The 20,205-nt window shown below is 44.6% G+C and overlaps 1 protein-coding gene across 1 annotated transcript in view; it reads right to left on the bottom strand.

Annotated features, from left to right (window-relative positions):
• Positions 1-288: 288 nt before the first annotated feature.
• Positions 289-20,205, bottom strand: part of LOC127026228 (potassium voltage-gated channel subfamily KQT member 1-like) — a 517,151-nt gene continuing 497,234 nt past the window's right edge. Inside the window, exon 18 of the mRNA XM_050911412.1 lies at positions 289-599. Coding sequence (XP_050767369.1) covers positions 444-599 — 156 coding nt within the window. The 3' untranslated portion in view covers positions 289-443. The remainder of the gene's footprint in view (positions 600-20,205) is intronic.

The following is a 20,205-nucleotide window of genomic DNA, read 5'->3' as shown; positions in this document are numbered from 1 at the left end:
TTTCCTGTTCACTGATTTCCATTTGTTTCATGTTCAAATGCTGGCTCTTTTCCCCCTTTTGGGCATGCTGTGAGCATTAAACTTAGTGATTAAATGCCAAAAAAGCAGTCCTTTTCCCCTTCCGCGCCCATGAATGGGTCATCCTAACCCTTGCTTGGATGCTTACCTCAACAGTGCACCCTGTGCGTGTGCAGTCAGCCTAAATGGGGGTAGCTGCATGGGACCGCCATAGGCTACCGATGGCTAATAAAACAGGTGCAAAACTTATGTGCTCTCCTAGGGTCGTGACTGGCTTCTTGCTGCTTCTTCTCATTTTTTTATTTAATCTACTGCAGCAGAATATTTCATTTCACCCACGACACAGCTGAATCCTGAGACACCAAGGCTTAAAAATAACCGGACATAAAAGAATGAGAGGGTGACATGTGGCTGTCCTCTGGCTTTCAAATTTTCCACTTCACTGAGGGGGAATCCGAGGTTGTCTGTAGCTGTCTGACAGGTGGGGTGGCTGGCCCTGACATCTGTGCCTGTGGCTGATCCCCAAACTGAGCCTGGAGCGTGTTCAGGATGTCATCTAGCTTCTGGTCCATCTGCATGACCTGTTAAGGAATCAGAAAGCAGACAAGCTGTCAAATGGTTGCACATGCTTCTGGTGAGAGGCATTCACTGGCCAAAAGCTCTGGATGTATAAAGCCTGGCAGGGAGCGTGGGCATCTGAGAACCACCAGCTCCTCTGAGTTTTGTCTAGCCTGTTGCTCTAGAAGATTGAATAATGCTATGAAGTCACAGGGAAGGGTGTAAAGCCATGTGAAGTGGCAGCAGAAAGACAAGACGTTGGTGGCTCGAGGACTTGACCACTTGAGTCAGCCATTTTGTCTCTCAGCCTTTTCCCAGGGTTGCCAACTTCTCTTGGTGATGATGCATCCTGCAAGTATCTACCCTGAAACTCTCTTTTGCTCTTTGGTTTATCGTGAACGTTTTTTCCCACTACCTCTCCCAATGCTTCACCACCCTTAGTTGTAGGACATCATGCTTTCCATTACTGTCTTGGGAAATGAAACAGCTCCCCTCCCTTCACACTGTAAATAGATGCCTCTGTGATACATGTTACAGTCAGAGATCCTACCAGATACGGTGTTTATTCCCATGCATTGTTAGGAGGATAGCCTACTAAAAACCACATAATAATACCAATGACTTCATTAAAAAAAAGAACAACCAGTCTATAGGAAGCTTGACATGCTAATCCTTCCTCTCATTTCTTTGCTTTCCAGCTGAGATTTCTCAGGCATAGTCCCTAGGCAGAGGAGTCTTTTCTAGTTATTATTATTATTAAGCAGGGAAAGGCAAATCTGGATTTTTAAAGGGACTGTGCTCTCATACTTCCTACTGCTTTTTTGAAATTCTGGCCTTTCTAGGAGCGCCAAGCAGGCATTATCCCGCTGCACTGGTAGGGCTTGCCTTCACTGCAAATGGCATCCCACTCACCTTAGCATCAGCCAGTGGGACAGGCTGGGGACTGTTGACTGCTCTAGTTTGCTCTAAAGGCAGAACTGTGGCCAGCATCATGTAAGCAACTGGGATCGCTTCTAATGATGCTTGAATACAGTGCAGCTTTGTGCAATAGATGAACCCAAGAAAAATGAGCATTTTGAAGAACATTGGATGGTTCACTTTACAGTTATCTGCTGTGAAACTCTGAGCCTCTGAAAACTGTAATCTGTCCCAGTGGGTCTAATCAACTTTGATAGCAAACCTTTTAAAGTGATATCAGATCTAAACTGGGCTTTCATTAGAAAGGCAGACAGAGAGAATGAGAGAGAGAAGGATTCCAGCCTTATTCTGTGCAAAGATAACTTTGGAAATAGCTATTGGCAGCATGGACTGAAAGTTTAGCAGGCTGAGATTGCTTGAAAAACCAAGGCAAAGAAAATCACCTTATCCGCTTTCCCTTCCTCTGCCTTTTCTCACTCCAAGTGTTGGCTCCCCTGGGGTCCCCTCAAACCTCAAGGTACCAGGAGCTTATTCAAGTTATATCATTTTGGCAACCAGTATTGTCTCCTATATACAACCTGCTGGGGGAAGGAGGATTGGAGTATCTCTCCTACCTCATGGAGGGAGAGATGTGCTCGTCTCTCTCTCATTTCTACTTTCATGACTACTATCTTCTAGCAGAAAAGCCCCTCTCCCTGCCTCTGCTTTGGTGTGGGTGCAGGTTATCTGAGGCAGTATTTTCAAGCAGCAAGGAGGGAGTATTTAGGGCATGGGTTAGATGGCATAGCCCTTCACTACGATTTCTGCCCAGGTGCTTTCAGGTGCATGGCCGGCACTGCCTGAGCAGTGACCAGGGCGAGCAGGGCAAGGCGTGTGGGCATGGGAGGATGGGGGCTGCTCACTGCAGCCTCCCAGGGCATGGGGTGGTTGGTGCCAAGCCTGGCTTGCGATGAGTCACAGTCGAACAGCAACTCGAGTAGATAGATATTGATGCTCTTTGGTTGAGGGGAAGTGACCCTGCCAGAGGCTGTGTCCGGCAGAGGTGCAGCCACCTCCTGGCCAGCCTGACCCCATGCTGCCAGTAGCATCTCTGCCTTTTCCCATATCTCATGAGCTGCTAGGAGAGAGTGGTCGATGCTGCTGTGGCAGGTCTCTCTAGTGTGGTCACCAACAGAAGCACTGACAGTGCTCTCATCTCGGGCACAACAGCTACATATTCTGCTCAGCATTAACTTGGTTGGAAGTCTGGAAGTCACCAGTGGTTTAAGGGTTAAGCAGCATGGAATTAATTTAAAAACCACAGCATTTATTTTCTCCTCCATTCTTGAAAAGCCTGTTTGGCTGATGCTGGTAATGACTCAACAGAATCTTTCTTAAGCAGAAATGTTGCGCAGAGCAGAAACTAAAGCAGAACTAATACATTACAGTAGGATAAAAAGAGGTGTAGGCAGGGAAATGGGATCAGGCAGATGAAAGACCTTTTGGGGCTTTCTTTTGTGAGGCTTTGTTGATTTTGATCTGCACACTTGATCTTAGATAAGCTATGCCTGCATATTCCATATCATTTAAACTTGCTGTATTTCTCTGTATTTTGCCAACTCAGTGAAAGAATGTGATGGGGAATAATTTTATGCACTTTTCTTTCCAGGAGAAGAGGAGGGTGGAGAATGTAAATATTCATTTGTAGGGAGGGAAAATGAGAAATTCATACATAAAGGAGTAGATTACACTACACTGTCACACCTTCCACACAAGGATCTGCAAATATTTCCTGAACGTTAACAAACAAAGCTGCTCAGTTCTCCTGTGTCAACCATATACACGGGGTGGGGGGGCGTTAATGATCATTTTTGAGATTAGAAGCAGGACCCTGCAAAATTAAGTGACCCATAAGAAGATGTGGTCAGTGGCAGATCTCTTCTAATCCTTAGCTTTGTATTTTGTACACAGGCTCAAGCCACCACTTTCTGGCTTCAGATGCTCTAAAATACGCCTTACTTTGAACATGCAACTAGACTGCTGAAACTGTAGTCAGAAAGACAAATGCTTAAGTACCTCGTCGAATCAGAGCCTCTTAAAAGGGGGTCAAATTTGGAGGCTGGTTAACTGTGATTAAGGAGTGACAAAAGGAGAGCTGTGGACACTTCAAGGCTTGACTGAAGTCGGTAGGATGACTTGCAGAGTTACAAGACTTTTCACATGGGTGAAGGTTTTTCACAAGACAGTCCTGGGTTTAGGTTTCTCCAAAACCACCTAGCAGCTATTACTTTCCTTAAGCCCAAACGGAACGAGTTGCCGGTTTTGAGTAACACACCCAGGCAAGCGCGTGGGCAAAGGGTTAAATTGTGCAACATGTTTTTCGGCTGAGTAAAGTGAGAAGCCATCCAGGGCTGGCTGCAGAGTTTCCAGAGAGATGTGATATGGCCCTCGCAGGCTCAGTGGAGACAGGTGAGTTTGGCAGCTGTCCACGGCCAAATGGCAACAAAACTTCTGTTCTCCCACATCACAAAAGCGCTCTGGAGACGATCTATAAAATTGTTAAAATGCTTTTATATCCTTTCAACTGCCCTGTAGAAAGGAGACTTGCAAAAGCACTTTAAAATATTACACTGTTGTTATTGGGGCTATGAAGTGAGCTGAAGGAGTGTTGAAATGTATATTCATTTTAACATCCCCCTGTGAAAGGGGGCTGGACTCCATGGTGACATGCAGGACTGTTAGACAAAATGTCTTGCAATCAGCTCCAGTGAGTCACAGCAAGCCATGAAGGGGAACTGGGTCACTCAACCTGTGGGACGCAGGGTGTCCCTGCCCCTCACCTTGAGCACCAGGTTGGCTTTCCATACCTATGTGCTGTTTGAGGTTGCTTTTGAGCCTCTGTTTGTGAAAGCTGGTGTCTCTAAATACCTCTTTTTACCTCGGTGGGCTCCTGCTGCAGAAATGCCATGTGGCGAAGGGGACCCTAGGAATGGCAGCAGCATGGAGGAGGAGGGCTGAATCGTGCTGGGGATTTGCCACATGCTGGACAGATTCCTAACTCCCCTGAGAGCTTTTTTCTGACATGTTTTGCACACACTCACCATAAACAAAATGCATGTGTGGAAAACTCAGCTGGAGTAGCCACAGGGTCTCTCCCAAATCCTCTCACTTTAAGCCAGAAAAATCCCTCCCCCCAGGTTTTGCCTATCTTTTTAATATGATTTCTGGATGTTGGGAAAGCCAGTATCAATTATGTGCACAACACACTGACTTGAACTATTTCCAGAGGAGTAGCAGAAGGGGAAGATGGTCTGCTGGAGCACTGAAAACCCACAAACATGTTCATATGTTGCTAAGTAGGTGGAGCTTTTTATGAAAAGCTAAACCCCATAAATCAAATAAAGTTGCCGTCACCTCCTTAAGGCTCTGCTCTCTTCCTGCCTGTAGCAGTCCTACATGAACTGATCAAAATGGCTGAGCTGTACAGCCTTCGTGCAGTTGTCTGCAACATGTCTGGGCTGCTGGTACCGGGGATGCAGCATGAAATGGAGGACGGAGAGAAGACAGCCCAATTTGTGTTACCAATCAAAATGTCATGGAGCAACAGCCAGTTCTGCTTTTGGTTAAGCTGGATTGACTTTGGCTTCCCGTTTGCCTCACTCAGGTGGGGAAAACTATGAAGCTGTGCCCACAGGACAGCCCAAGGTGTCGTGGCAGGGGTGGAGGACTGGAAGGGACACTGCATTGTTGAGCCCCATCCCCTGTTATCGGAACCGCTGTACGATGGGTGCTTTGGTTCTGGAAGCCCCACAAGACATCCAGGCTTCCTCTCCTCGACATGCAGCTCTCATCCCACAACAAACTGCAAACCTAAGCACAGATGACCAAGAGCCACCAAAGCACAGTGGGCCACAGGAGGCGAGCAAGGGCATTCCCAGAGTCTCGGCAAGGTGTTATGTGATATTTTCCAGCTGACACTGCAAAGTCAACCACATCTGGGGTCAGAGCTGCCGTGGCCATGCAAACCCGGCGTCCCAGCCCACGGTTTCCAAACCACCAGAGTCCTCAGTTCAGCCCACTGAACACCCCTTCACTTCACACTGAACCGTGGCCCAACTCTGGGCTCGCAGGTTTACCACCACGTAGGCGTGTCCCCCTAAGACCCTACCATTTGCTCTGTTTCCAGCCTTTGCTGCAGCTCCTGGCTCCCAAGGCAGCTAAAATGAAGCAGGATCCATTTGCTGCAGCTCTGACTCAGAAACACTTGATTTGAGGGCTTTAACACCAACTGCTTGGAAAAGAGTTGTCCGATGGGTAGGATTTATTTTGTAGGGAGAGAAGAGTGTATGTGAACCTTTGTCTGCCATGAGCTATTCTACCTGCATGTACTTATTTCTGAATATTCCCAGCTTGTTATCTGTGATAGGTCACCTAAGGTCTAGTTCATAGGAGAAAATGGTATTAATTTAGTAAAATCAGATGTGGTTTAGTTGAACTAGTGCAATCCATTTTATGGATGCTTCCATTTCTGACTCGTGTAACATACTGATTTAGCCTAAGCTCGTTATCCAGAAATTCGTGCCATTTTCTCATGTTGACCAGGTCTGTCACATGATTTTTCTTCTCATACCAGATGGTGGACTGATTTGATTAGATCCTGTAAAACCTATGTTTAGCTTTATATGCACATCTGGTCTTGTAGCTTCTCTCTGCCTACAGTTACACCCAATTATTCAAACATACTAATTGCCTATCGTACGGTTCGAAGTCTGAATTGTTTATTTTAGGAATAATTTTATTTTTTAGCATGTCCCTGAGTGGATTTATTGCTGTCCAAAGACTGCTGATTCTGGGAAGGGAAATCTTTTCTCTACAGCACTGCATGCAAAACTGCCTCCCTCTCACCTTGCTTGTCCCCATTAGAGAAATTTCACTGAGGTGAAATGCTGAAGCCACTGAAACTTTTTTTTCTTTTAGCACGGCCAGACAATGCAAATGTTGATGTAGCCTGTTGGTAGTTGTCTGTGAGGAAGCAAATGGCCACACCAGCCATAAAGACCATGACTAGCTTGGGGAGATTTCTCTTGTGCAAGGTGCGGCTCTAGTGCAGCCTCTGTGAGCCTGGTCCAACAAAGTGCTTATGGATGTGTTAGCTTTAAGCATGTAAAGAGTCTTGCTGACTTCACCAAATATTTAAGTGCTTTGCTGGACTGGAGCCAGAATGGTCAACAGTTTGCAAGACTATACCTTTAGGATAAGCTTTTGGAGTCTCCTAAAGTATTCATACACACATATGCACAGAAATATATCTAAACCACCATTTTTCAAGTCTCTGAGGAGTGATAATTGGCATCTGCCATGGCATCCTTCATGAAATGACTTTGGCACTCATATTAGCAGAGAACTAGCAGCTTGTCTCTCCTCTTAAAACAACAAGAGGGCTTTGATGAATAGGGTCCCATTAGCTGACTGTTTTTGGGATGAGTTGTAACAGATTTGGAATTGGCCTCAATCCTAAAACGATGCTGTATCTCAAAGCAAGGTTGCCAGGTGGCACGTACACAGGGAAACATCTCACTGTGGTATGTCAATGTCTCATAGCCAACTGCCAGCATTCCCTGCCCCAACACTGAGCCGTTCCTCGCTTTGTTCTGCTGAGGGTGCAAACAGCGCAGAAAGACCAGCTTCAGTCAATGGGAGCTTTTGCCATTAACCTCAAAGGTCAGGTAAACAGGTACATGAGTAGACGCTACACAAAGCTCACTTCCATGACAGCCTGTTGTTCTGGCAGACCCAATTTTCCATGAACACCAAAAAAATATATAAACCACCAGACTGTCTCGTTTGACTTATTCCGTGTACCCCTTAGCAGATATCGGTTGTTTATTTTCATTCCATGAAACTTATCTAGATAAGTCCACAATTTTCCAGGCCTCCCTTCCTTTATTCCAAACATCCCCGCCCATTCTTAGGTCAGGTGTTATAACCTTTGGTGGCCTAGAATATAGTAATCTTTATTTTAAGTATAGCTTCATTTATTTTGGTTTCCATCTACCTTTCCTGTTTAAATGAAAACACAAAGGTCTATCCCTCTGCACTTTGTTCCTGGGGTATTTCCTGTTGGTACCCTTTTGGTGAGCATTATATTTTTATATTTCCTATGCCACAGTTGCACTGATGAACCTCTGCAGCAAGACCTGTGTCTGTGGTTGCTGCTTCTGGTGTAAGATGCCGTTTGCTTAATCAGTAAGCAACTCTCAAGAGTTCAGCCCTGGGTTTCTAAAGCAGGCCTGGTCAGCACGCAGATTATGTTAGCAGTGTTACTGCTTCGGGGAAGGTGTGATTTTTTTTTTTTTAAATGAATCCTCGCTTCCTAAGCAAATGAGGTTTAGCTGATGATTTATCTGTGTATATGTTGCCACAGCAGCTTTGGAGTAAGCTGGCCAGCTTCAGACACATTTGTCAGAGAGTCAGAGTCCTTACAGATAAAAAGTTTGGACAGATTTCTGAAAGTCCGGCAGAAGACAGACATCCAAATTAGCGCCTCATTGAAGGAAGGGCAGAAGAGGAAGGTTAACGGTATTATTAGACCCCGGAGAATCCACACAGGATGCCCTGACCACAGGAAAAGCTTTATTCAGCTCTTGCCCCTTATTAGCCTCGGATAATCAACCACAAAATACAGAGCCACAGGAAACCAGGCAGCATAATTTCTACTGCTCCCAGAAATACTTGTTTCTAGCTGAAGAAATTCAAGTGGTGCCACTCTCTGAGTGGACACAACGGTAACTTTCCACAGCCGCCGTTACGCAGCAGCACTCGGCTGCGGGCTGTGCTGTAACTACTGTGGGAGTTTGTCTCATTTTAGCTATTTGCACATGTACCTGTGTGTCTGTTTGTAGCCAGTGCTTTGAAATGTTTGGGTTTTGCCCCTGATTGTCCCCCAGTAGGTAAATCAGACTTTGCAGGACTCTCTTTCTCCTGGTTTACATACATAAATGGTTATTTTTGTTGTTGCAGGACCTTTCATTCTTCACTCTCCTCCAGATCCTGCTCAGATCCTCCCTGTAATCTTGCCATCTCTCTTTGCGACATCGCTCTTCAGCCACACCCTGGATGACGCACTGCCATTTCTCAGCTCATTATATTGTGTGGCTACGAGTCCTGCTGCAAAACCAGCATGGAAAGAAACAACACAAAAATAACAAAGCTAGTCCAGCCTCAAAGGTGGATATGCAGCTATTGTGAGTCACACCTTAATTTCACAATAAAGCAACCTTGGAACTTATGCTCCAAGATGCTGATTAATTTAATTTTTAAATCTCTAAACAATACTGGACAGAGAGAAACAAGAAAAAGAAAATGCAACATTGAGTATTTAAATGGTGTGAAAGGAGCACTGAGAAAGAAGTGACCTTAGCCTTTCACTAGATGGATGTGATAAGCTCAGCATTTTAGATGGGTGCAATGAATTCAGTGTTTGTGCCTCACCTAACCCTTTGAAGAGGTGGTATCAAGCCTTCTACACTCTGATTGTTTTGCCTTTACTTTTGCTTTTTTGAGCTCTATTAAATCTCCACCATGAGAACAAAATCTAACCCCACCAGCCTCATGGGTAGAGAGGCTTCACCAGTTCCTGTAATGGGGAGGACACTTTGGACTCTGCTGCAGCTGGTTTGTTTCTTCTCAGCTTAGTTGCAAGGATTACTTACTGATACTGAAATCAGTGGGTGAATTCCCTTAATCCAGGCCTACTGACCCAACATCTAGCTAAGGTAGCATCTAGTTAGCACAGGTGATGGACTGTGTATGACAAGGTAACATTTATATGCCTTATCACAAGTATTGATACACAACTGCCCTCCATCGACACTCACACACACAAAGCTTTACTTCAAATTATCAGTGCATCTTTTCTTATAGGTTGGCAAGAAAGGCAAAGAGAGAGGGAGAGAGGGAGTGTTATTATTGGGAGGAGCACAGGCATTATGGTGATGGCGATCTAGATAGCAAGACATGTAGGTACTAGAAAAGTTCCAGGCAGTTCTTGTAGGACTAGACCAGGACATCATAAACCCAAGCTCCAGTCTACTCCCCAGCACAGCCTTCTTGCATTGAGGACAAGTCACTTCCTGGATGAGCCTCATCAATATTTGTTAACCACATGGATCAAATAATCTGCCATTTCTTATCTTTCTGACATGAAATCACATGAAATTGGATAGATTTGAGTCTTGGTACAAAACAAGAAGACACAGGCCTACAAAACATAGGAGAAATCTAAAATGGGGACTGAAATGTTGGCTGTAGGAAGGAAGTAAGTTGTATTGGAAAAAAGAAGATCAGTCTCTGTTGGAAGAGGACAGGAGGAGAGAAGATGGTGGTGCTCCTTTGTCTTTCCTACTGTTGGCTCTTTGAGGATTGAAATGGACACGGCAGAGCAAGGCTGGAAGCGTGGCATGGTGGTCATGACAGGAAAAAAAAATTAATCGGGAAGCAGAAGGATGATTGTCTGGAGATCAGAGGGTGTCACTGGGAGGCCACCGTCTGGGCTTCTATTTTCAGCTCTGTGAAAGAATCGTCATACCATTTTAGCCAAGCCCTGCAGCAATACTAAGGGCTGGTCTGCGTGCAGATTTGTGCTGATGTCAGGAAATCAAGCCTACAACATGCCTTTCGTTGTTCCAGGGGAACCTGTGCCTGGACACTCATTTTGATGTGCCCTATTTCAGTGAAAGCGATGAAGTAAGCTTCATAGGAGCTAACTCATAAGGGTCTTGGAAATTGAAAACTGTACCTTTGTACTATGCGCTGTTGAAAAGGGTGAATGAAAACTTCTGCCCTTATTTCTTCTCTACGCTGCATGGGATAAGTCTCTAGGGTCACCTTTATGTAACAAGTTTGCTGAAACTCTCACACCCTTTGAAGGATGCCGCAAGCCTTGCTTAACACACACAACGCAATTTGAGGAAGAAGCTACAGAAGCACAACGTGGTGTTATGTATTTAAATCATGAGGATTACAAAACACCATTGTTTGCTCATTAAAACACAGAAACCCAAAGCAAGTAAAATATTATCAGAGAGTGCTGATTGAGGGTGTAGCAGTTCTTGATTCTTACTGATTCAAACATGCTTTGCTGAACCCTTAGGTTTTAGCCTGTCTGGCTTATCTGTCATTTGATGCATTTTACTAGCTTGCTTGTGTATACCAGGCCTGATTAACAGCACTGCCACACATGTATTTTTAATGAAGTCTTGAAAAAGTCGCGGCGAGTGGGTGGACTCTGGACTGTCTGGTCTGGTTTTGCTGCCGCAGTGACCTGACATTGAGGGTGTCTGTCTGTCTGTTCAGTCATACCAAGCCACAGCATTCGGTCCCAAATCAGCAAAAGCCACAGGCATAAACTGTGCAGGAAAAGCAACTATGCAGCAAGAAACGGCTCATGACTTGAGCTGAGATTGCTTAGCACCTGGAAGGGTCTGAGCAATATGTGGGGTGTGACAGCATAAATCAGTACATAAACTGGCTATAGCTATAGTAACTGTGGATGCAGAACATCAGAAGAGGTTGCAGGGAGAATGAATTTGACTAGATTTGTCTTTTTTCTCCTTCCCAAGCTAGAGAATTAATTGCATAATATGTTCTGTGGCTAAAGAGAGGTCCATGGGCATTTAAAACACTGACTGAGAATAGGAGACTGAGTAAAGTAGATTTTCCGAATCCAGAATCTCAATGGTGGACATTTTCCATTTCTTTTGTGCTTGAAAAATAACAGAGAATTTTGAAAAATCAGCATGGCTACATCCCCAGGGGAGACTCAAATAAAGCATTAATTAAAGTAAAGAAAGGGAGGTGTCTTATTTGAACTCTGCTGAGCTAGATGGATTACCTATGAAAGCTGGCATTGACAGGACAGCTGTATGAAGAAGCCTGTGGCAGAAGTACCGGTGTCTTATACAAACAACAGGAGACAGGGCGGGAGACGCAAAGCCATAATTGCCAGATAGATTTCTTCCTCATGAGGCATATGCTAAGTCAGCAGAAACCTGCTTCAGTTTTCTGTTGCAAGGCACTGCACTGTTAATTAAGGAAAAAAAAGTTGGTTATACCTACTATCGCTCTTAAAGCTCTTTAGCCTTATACTGCAGGGAATACTGCTGGGGAGAAGAATCTAATAGATCTTGCTTGGAGAAACAATCATTTTTCTCTTGTATGTCTCTTCTTTTTTGTATATCATTGCAGAGAAAAAGAACAGCAATAAAAAGGGACATGTATTAACATGAACATTGAGGTGTAGGAATATGAGAATGGCCTGGTGAGATTTCACTGTCCCAGCATTTAGTAAAATAATTTAAACTGGTGCTGCAGTTTAATTAAGATTTTAGGTTACCGGCTTTTTTGAGGTTCTAGAGGTAGAACTGGGAAGCCATGGAGGTCTTTACGCAACTTTCTGCCGTGGGGGAAAACAGATCTTTTTCAGGTCAATAAGCTAAAATTCATTAATAAAATAGGTACCTGTTGGGACTACCGAGAACCCCACAGATTTAATTGCTTAGCTTCACATCTACTTGCTCTTTTATTACTTTTACTCACCATGAACTATGACTTTGCTCTATTAACTCAATATAATCTATAATATGTCTAAGCCATATTTAAAAATGCCTGGGTTATTTGTTGTTCTGCAATGTTTCTCGTCTCTTCAGAGCAAGCTTGTTTAACTCCATATGGAACTAGTTATCAGTGAGAAGGAAAATAATATATCTATATTTTTGCTAATTAATACTTTAGAAAGCTTTCACTTTCATGTTTTAATGCATATTAAAAATCCCAGCTGTGACTAGGTGCTTGTCTTTCTGCACCAGTATAGTGTAAACCAAAAATGACCATCACCATGAATCCATGACATTGGGGCTCTGGTTTTGGCTGCCTGACCACTGTGCTTGGCTTCCTTCACTGCATACCCAGCCCTGAAACCAGGATGAAAGAGAGTGCTTAAGCCCTGCTGCTGCTGCAAGGCATGGTCCTGCCTGTCCCAGCTGCACCCTCCTGCCCTCCCTGTGCTATACAGGTCCATGGTCCAGCCTTGGCTAGACTCAGGAGCAAGCCCAGGAGAGCTGTGCAGCACAGCAAAGACTATCCACGTAGGAAGGCTGCCTCCAGCCTGGATCCCAGGGCCATGGATGCCTCCTCCTCCATGCTTAAATGATTCTTTTACTGCTTGCAGGTTACACAGGAACAGAGGGAAAAAGCAAAAGCCCTAAGTGAACTGGGGTCATATCCTGTGCTCCAGGTGAGGCACTGTGCACCCTATCAAAAAAGCTGAGGTTCTTGGCCCTGCTTTCCCTTACCTCTGGTGTAGTCAGCTGAAATGTCTATGGTAAGGCACGCAACTGCTTTTTTCTAGGAATTTGAACTAAGGTTTTAATTACTGTTAATAAGGAAGTGGATTTTCTATCCTGCAAAAAGATTCAAAATAAAAAAAAATCCTTCAGACCCTCAGACCATGTCAAACCTGGGTAAAAGCAAATAATTTCTTTGCCATGAAATCTAAATTTTTCCCTTTATTATTTGCTAATAATTTGCAGAAGACAAAATCACTGAAATACATGTCCCCACAACTTTTCATTTTGAAAACACTGAAATACCTCCATTCAAATCTTCACTTGTTTTTACTTATTGTTCCTAAAAAGTTCATCAAAATCCATATGACTTTCTGTAATACAGCAGATCCTGCAAATTTTGCTAGGGAAGGTGCATTTCAATGTAAAAGCTCCTGCCAGCTCTAGTTCAAACACTTGTGACTTAGCATATGCCAAAAGCAGACATGGTCTTGCACAGCCGGACAGCGCGGGAGACCCAGGAGCCAGCCTCACTTGCACAGACTATGGAGAAGTCTGGGAGACATGCAAGCCAGGAGCTAGGAGGTCTCTGCTCCCCTGAGATGTTGGATGTTCTGGTAGGGGCACCAGGCCATAGCTGGCACTGTGCTGAGCCCTATAATGGGCAGGGTCATTTTGGTACTCCCCTCCTCTGCTGGTGATGGGGGGAGATGTCCGCACCTCCTCTCTCCTGGCCAGAGCAGCTGCCATGCTTTGCACTAGCTGCCTGCTGCTCTGTCACAGGCAGGGAGTGGAAGTGGCTTGATTCAAAATACTTTTGTACAATGCATTTATTGGCAGCCAGCTATTTAAAAAGCTCTCCTATACCCTGCTAGCCCCACGTGGAGCCCCATGTACATCTCCTGGGTGCAGGGCTTTCCCCCGTCTGGGGAGGCTGTTACTCTCCCTGCCTCTCTGATTTCGGCCCTGGTGCATGGTGTTGCCCCACTTACCACCCTTGGGCCATTTGGCCACGTAAGCACCACCATCACTATTTTGGGGCTGGAGCCCTTCACCTCTATCCCCAGCCCTTACAAGAGAGGCAGAGGGGAGCAGGACCCATATGCGCAAGGGGGTAACAGTGAAGGCTTGCACATCCATGCTGCCAGCCAAAACACCGTGCCTCCCCCCAGCCTCCTGCTCATGGTTTCCCTCCCGATGGCCTCCCCAGAGGACTCGGGCGAACAAGGCGAGGGATTACTCAGCTGAAGGCGGTTGCGGTGCTATACCCTGGGGCAGAGCAAACGCCTCCGTACAGGATTTCGGACACGGTTCTGTTTACCCGCAGCAGTTGGGCACCGCCAGCGAATGCTGCAATCTGAAATATGGTTTTAAAGCTGGCCGTGGTGCTCATAAGTGGATCTGCACGGGCAGCCGGGGAAGATTAAATCCTCTTGTTAGCCACAGGGCAGCGTGGTGTGGCAATTAGTATGTTAAGCAGAGCTGAGAGAGACTTTTGTAATGAAACCGAAAACTTGGCTGGTCCCCAAAATCTGCAAAGGTTCAAGAACCTTTCAGTAAACCTGGATTGAGCCTTGGCAGATTTATAATTTCAAGGAGGAACCGTTAAAAACACCCTGGTTTGTGCACGATTTTGAGCCCAGACCTGGCCACACTTGGCACTTTGGGAGTTTTGCTTTGGGTTTTTTTGCATACAAATCCAAAACACAATGTAGACTCAGCAGGGAGGAACCGATGCAAACCAAAACTGCTGAGTTTTGCACAGCTCTAATTATAATCTCTTCACAGTCCTGGTTTTATTTATTATTGTTTGTACTGTGGTAGCAGCGCAAGGCTCCAACCGGCTTCGGGGCTGCGCTGTGGTAGGTGTTGTAAAGGCAGAAGAAGGAGGCAGGATCCCCAGCCTGAAGAGTTTATAATCTAAATAAACAAAAAAGATAAAGAATGAGGGAAAGACATAAAACACGTAAGCAAAGTGATTAGGGGGTGTTGGCAAGACAACCGCTTTTCTTAGCGTCTCTCTCACCCACACATGAAATCGTGTCTATTTACCCCGTAAACTCTGTGGGGTCAGGGCCGTGTTTTCCAAAATGCAGAGGGAGATGGGATGTGAGAAATGAGTGGAGAAACGAAGGTGCTGGGGGGCAGCAGCAGGATCAGCAGCCCACAGGGCGGCCCCGGAGACAGACGGCACTCCCTAGCTTGGGTCAGGTCAGAAAACCCATCGTATGCACCACGACAACCTGGGACAAGTCACCGGACCGCTCCATGCTGCAGTTTCCTCTAGGGTTGAGCAGGGCTAAAAATATTTCCCTATATGGCATAATTCTTCCTCGATGTAAACTGCTTTGAGATACTCAGGTGAAAGGTGCTAGAGGAATGCAAAGATTTATTTTTCATAAACCTCCTCACATATTCTTTTCACTACCAAGTCAAGGCCTGAAGCCAGGAATTTTAGACATGCATACATCTCTCTGACTATATATATATATATATATGAATATAAAAATATATTTATGGAAGAGGCCAAGGTACATTTTTTAGAAACGAAGCCTTAAGTTAGATTTCCTAAATCTATATATAGGAACTTAAATGAACAGCCAGATTTAAAATCAGGACACTTACTTCTTTAAAACTGGGCTCAGGAGTCTAGCTATAAGTTCTTACTTGAAAATGTTTAGCCACAAGCTAGCTGGAAATTTCATATCTTAAAAGAAGTTTGTCATGTCTTTTTTTTTTTTCTTCTAGGATTTAGGTGAAGGTTTGGGCCAGTTATTTTATCCCAATTATTCACCATTCTGCAACTATTAATTAAAACAAACAGCTCTCTGAAGCTATTTCTCACAATGGGGAAGATTTATATCTTGAAACTGAAGCCTGTTTTCTCACTGCGTCTATTTTCTACACTGCGTAAACATCCAAGTTTGTTATTGCAGCAATCACCAGCGCGAGCTCTCAGAGCTCCTTGCCAGGCTTGTGATATTTATTGTTTGTTAAGCCCCAGCTCCTGGAGTGAAGTGATTAGATGAGAACCTCAGCTTGCAGTTACAAAAAATGATGTAACTTTGCACTGGACCACACGGTCGGTGAGAGAAACGGGAAAACATGAGCAGAATGTATAGTCAAGGGTCCAAACATCAGAAAGGCGGGCAAAAAAGAAAACCCCACATGTATTATTATTTTTAAAGCCTAAGGACTCTTAAGCCAACCTCCCCCTTATAATTTGGAAGGGGGGGGCTGACTCATGGCTTCTGACTGCCAAGGCATGGCCATGGCGGGGGTTACTCATCGCCTTAGAGCTGCCCAGAGGTTTCTCACGGAGGGGCTGCTCACCCACTCCGCTGAGCTGCATGTGTTTGTTATCGCTGGGTGTTGGGCTCCTGCCACTTTTATTTTTTTTTTCTTTTTCCTTTTAAGACAACTTTACTGAGGCATTCGTTTATGAAAATATCCTGCGCAAGGAATTACACAGACTTGGCAAATAGAGACAATAGGTCAATTCCTGGCCCTTCCAAATCTGACAGGATCCCTTTAGCTTTCAAAAAAAAGAAGAAAAACAGAACTATTAAAAAGTCTCAGCTGCCAAACAGTCAGTAAGTCTATAACAATGTAAAGCAAATGTAAACATTATATGATGAAATGCATTTTTTAAAAAGCCCTCTTTCTCAGCAGTTAGATGGGCTTTATATACAATGGGAAGATTCATTCCTGAAGGTAGCTCCAGCGTATGAAACAAACCCCTACGTATCACAGTCTGAAATATCTATTTTACGTGAAACAGCAACTGAGGCATTGCCTTTACCTTAGGAAAAGCTCATTCAGCCTCCTGATTTATGAAGGCTGTACCTCTCACTGCTCTGCCCCCCACCTCACCGTGCCCACAAACCCTCTGGGGAGAGGAGAAAAGTATGTCTGCAGTGAAGGAACCTAGCTATTACCAGTGTAACTAAAGGACATTAATAACAGAAAAACAATGTGAAGAGCACAACAAAAACACAAGCAGGAGAAAAATGAGAATGTTTGTGTGTGGAAAAATAGCTATACAAGGTCATGGTTTAAGACATGCGAAGGTCTGGTGTGCATTGTTCACCCAGCTATGGATGGGAGCTGGGGACACAAGCAGGGGTCTGTAGCCAGCTCTGGCCGGACCCTGCACCCATCCGTGCCCATAGGCATGGGAGTGAGCATGGAGAGCAACACCCTCTGCTTTCTCACTGTTACAGCCCTGAGGAAAGGTCCTGTTGACACCCAGGGTAATGCCGTGGTGTTTTCTACTTAGTTTCTTCTCTGCATGGTGGGATCTGGGCTGGACATACTGGTATTGGTTCTGAATGAAGTGCCTGCTTACAGGGAGTTGGGTGCTTGGGAGGATGGGAAGATGATACCAAAGCTTTACACAAAACCTCATGACAGTAGTCACAGGTGAACTGCGCTGCTCACATTTTTCTCCACAAAGAAAGCAGAGGAAAGAACAAATCACCCTTGACTTTTCCGCTCCTCTTGAATGGGTCCCTGCTGCAGAAAGTGCACTTGTCAGATGCCTGCAATAGGCCTGCAAACCAGCATAATATTCAGCTCATTGCTGCTGGAAGTTCTCCCTCCCTTGCCACTGCGGATGCTATCTGTAGCACATGGCGATAACCTTCATACACAAAAGGCAGGGTGGATCCCAGAAGAGGCAGTAGGGAGGAACATGGTCTTTTCAGCTGGCTGAATGTACAGTATATAGCCATGTTGCAATTTATGTGGTTTACATTTATTCATTTACATGGGTACAATTCACACCTCTCTTTAGGGTGCAGTTAAACCTGACTTCTAGTTCAAGGTGTGGCTTCAGGAATCAGGACAGATATAGATCAGTAACAGATGCAGACAGTTACAGCTTAGAGGAGAGACAAATATCCTCTCGCATGAGTGAATAAATGCCAGAATACTCTGAAATCCCACTGTTTACCAGAGAACCTTGTATTATGAATGTTTGTGGATCTCTACTGCAGCTAGGGTTAGGCATGCAATAATGAACTGGTATTGTCCTTTCTGTTTCACACATACTTTGTAAGCTGGTGGAAGACAAATGTTGGACACACTAGTGCCATCAGCTGCTCCAGTACACTTCAGGAACGTCATTCTTTCTATTCCTGCTGTTAATTCAGCAACACACCCTGCCAACAAACCGTAGCAATAGCTGCCTCACAGGTCATGATGACTACACAAGAGGAGGCAGCTTGCCAACACCAGACAACTTAGCCACCAACCACAGACGCTCTGGGATAGCCAAATTCTCATGGGCAATGGCAGCCCCTCCTGAACTGACGTCCCACTGGGGTGTCCTGGGGCTGAAGGGTTAAGGCATGCTTCCCAAACTTCTGGAGCCACAGCTGATCAACCCAAGGGTGCAGGCTGATACAGTCCTACGGTTTTGTGTGTGCTGTTCTGGTCCAGAACGAGTCAGCACTGGGGTGTCCACAGCTGGTAAAACCTATGTCAAATGTCTTTGCTCTGCCATGTCTCAGCCTGTGTGAGCTGCTAGGCAAGGCCCACCATTGCCTTCTCAAGGCTACAAGGTAGGGCTGAAGTGGCCTCCAGCCAAATCATCACATACCCAGTGCTCGTGTCCAGAGAGATGTATGAAGGTAAACAGCTTGAACAACTGGGTGCCCACTGGAAGGAAGGACACGTCAAACCAGAGCTTTCTGGTTTATTACTCTTTTGCAGACAGATCAAGGGAAAAAGGCAAGTATTCCACAATAACTTGGAAAATACCTCAGTACAATGCTCAGGGCTGTGGGATGTACCCTCACAGAAAAGTCCATCACCTAGTGTGGCCCTGTTGTTGGCACAACCGTGCAATTAGACTTAAGCACTGCTTAAGACTTTGGAGGCTTAAACTCAAGAATGCCATGCCTAGGCAAATTCTGCTGTAAAGACAAAGTCAAAGTGACTTAGGCAGATCTGTAGATTAAAATGGAAATGCCCTCACTGTACTGATTACTTATGCCATTTTATTTTGTCCTTCACTTTTGAAGAGAACTGTTCTGCGAGCAAACAGAGCTTCAGTTTTCTTGTCGAAACTCCTGACACCAGTGATCCTCCACTTACATGCAAAGCAAAGATATGTGTAAGTCATAGGGTCAATTTGTTTACCTTGCCTGTGGCAAGAGTTGAGTTCATCAGGTTAATTTCAGTAGTTGCTAAAAGGTCTTGAAATTTTTTCTGGTGTCATATGGCTTTTGCCTTTTTTTCAAAGCAGGGGGTAACCATGGACTGTTCAAAACATAATGAAGTAAACAACATTTTTCTGCACCAAGCTCATCCTGCAAATTAATTCATTTGCATTTCTAGCCCTTTCAAGCGAAGGGAAGTCATACAGATGTGAGCAGTCATTTAAGGATTTTAAGGGTTATGGTTCACATCATCCAAAATTGATTCCAGGACTACTCATTCACAGAAAAGGGAAAAATGAAGGTGGACATGCTGGTGTGTTGGGAAAAATGGGGGATTTTTGATTTAAAAAAATTATTTTACAGCTGCTATTATTAAGTTCAAAGCCTCTGGGCACATCCACACTGATCTGTTGTGAATTGCTTCTTTGTTGCTGGTTCTAGCAAAGTTGATTTCATATTGCTGATTCATCTAATGGGTTTGGACTACTCTTGTTATCCTTTCAGATAACAGACCATTGAGCCTGCAAAAAAGTTTGCTGTCTGCTACCATCAGCTGATTTACTTCAGATTTCTCAAATTGAGTAGTTCTAGTTTTTGGGGTTTGTGTGTATAGGAAAAGTGAGAACTTCATGAAAATCAAAGCAGCAAAATACTCTTTTGGTCAACAACCAGCACTTCTTAAATGTTGCTAATGAGAAGTAGTCCTGTATACAGGAACGAGTTAATCCTGAGATAACTCTCTCAATAATTTGCCATTAACCATGGCTATTGATTCTGCTGCCTGGCTTTAGGTGAAATTACTATGTAAAAAAACCACAGTGGCAATAGCAACAAAGTACAGTGCTTTCTGGCAGACTCTGCAAGCCCCTTCAATGCAGGAAGCAATAGATTATAAACAAGTTTTATTTTAATCCCTGCAGGACATATTGTGAGAGTCCAAGAACAAGACCTATTTTTCTCAAAGCCCTCCAGAGAAAAAAGTTCTTGAGATCCCAATACAATATCAAAGAGATCAGCCAGTAAAGAAAAACTATCTGTTCCTGGCAAGACATCAAAACATTTCCCACAAGTTTATAGTTGTCCAACTGATCATCAAAGAAAAGAGTTTTGGTTGGGTTCGGGACTTTTTAGTGCCAAGAGGTGTTATTGATTCTGAGATGCCTGGTATTGTCAAGTATGCCAGCCAAAGGACTGCTGAGGGAACATAAATGGTCCTTACTGTGTGA

Source organism: Gymnogyps californianus, chromosome 1, assembly GCF_018139145.2.
Source record: "Gymnogyps californianus isolate 813 chromosome 1, ASM1813914v2, whole genome shotgun sequence".
NCBI classification, from domain to species: Eukaryota; Metazoa; Chordata; class Aves; order Accipitriformes; family Cathartidae; genus Gymnogyps; species Gymnogyps californianus.
This window is presented reverse-complemented; position numbering and strand designations above follow the sequence as displayed.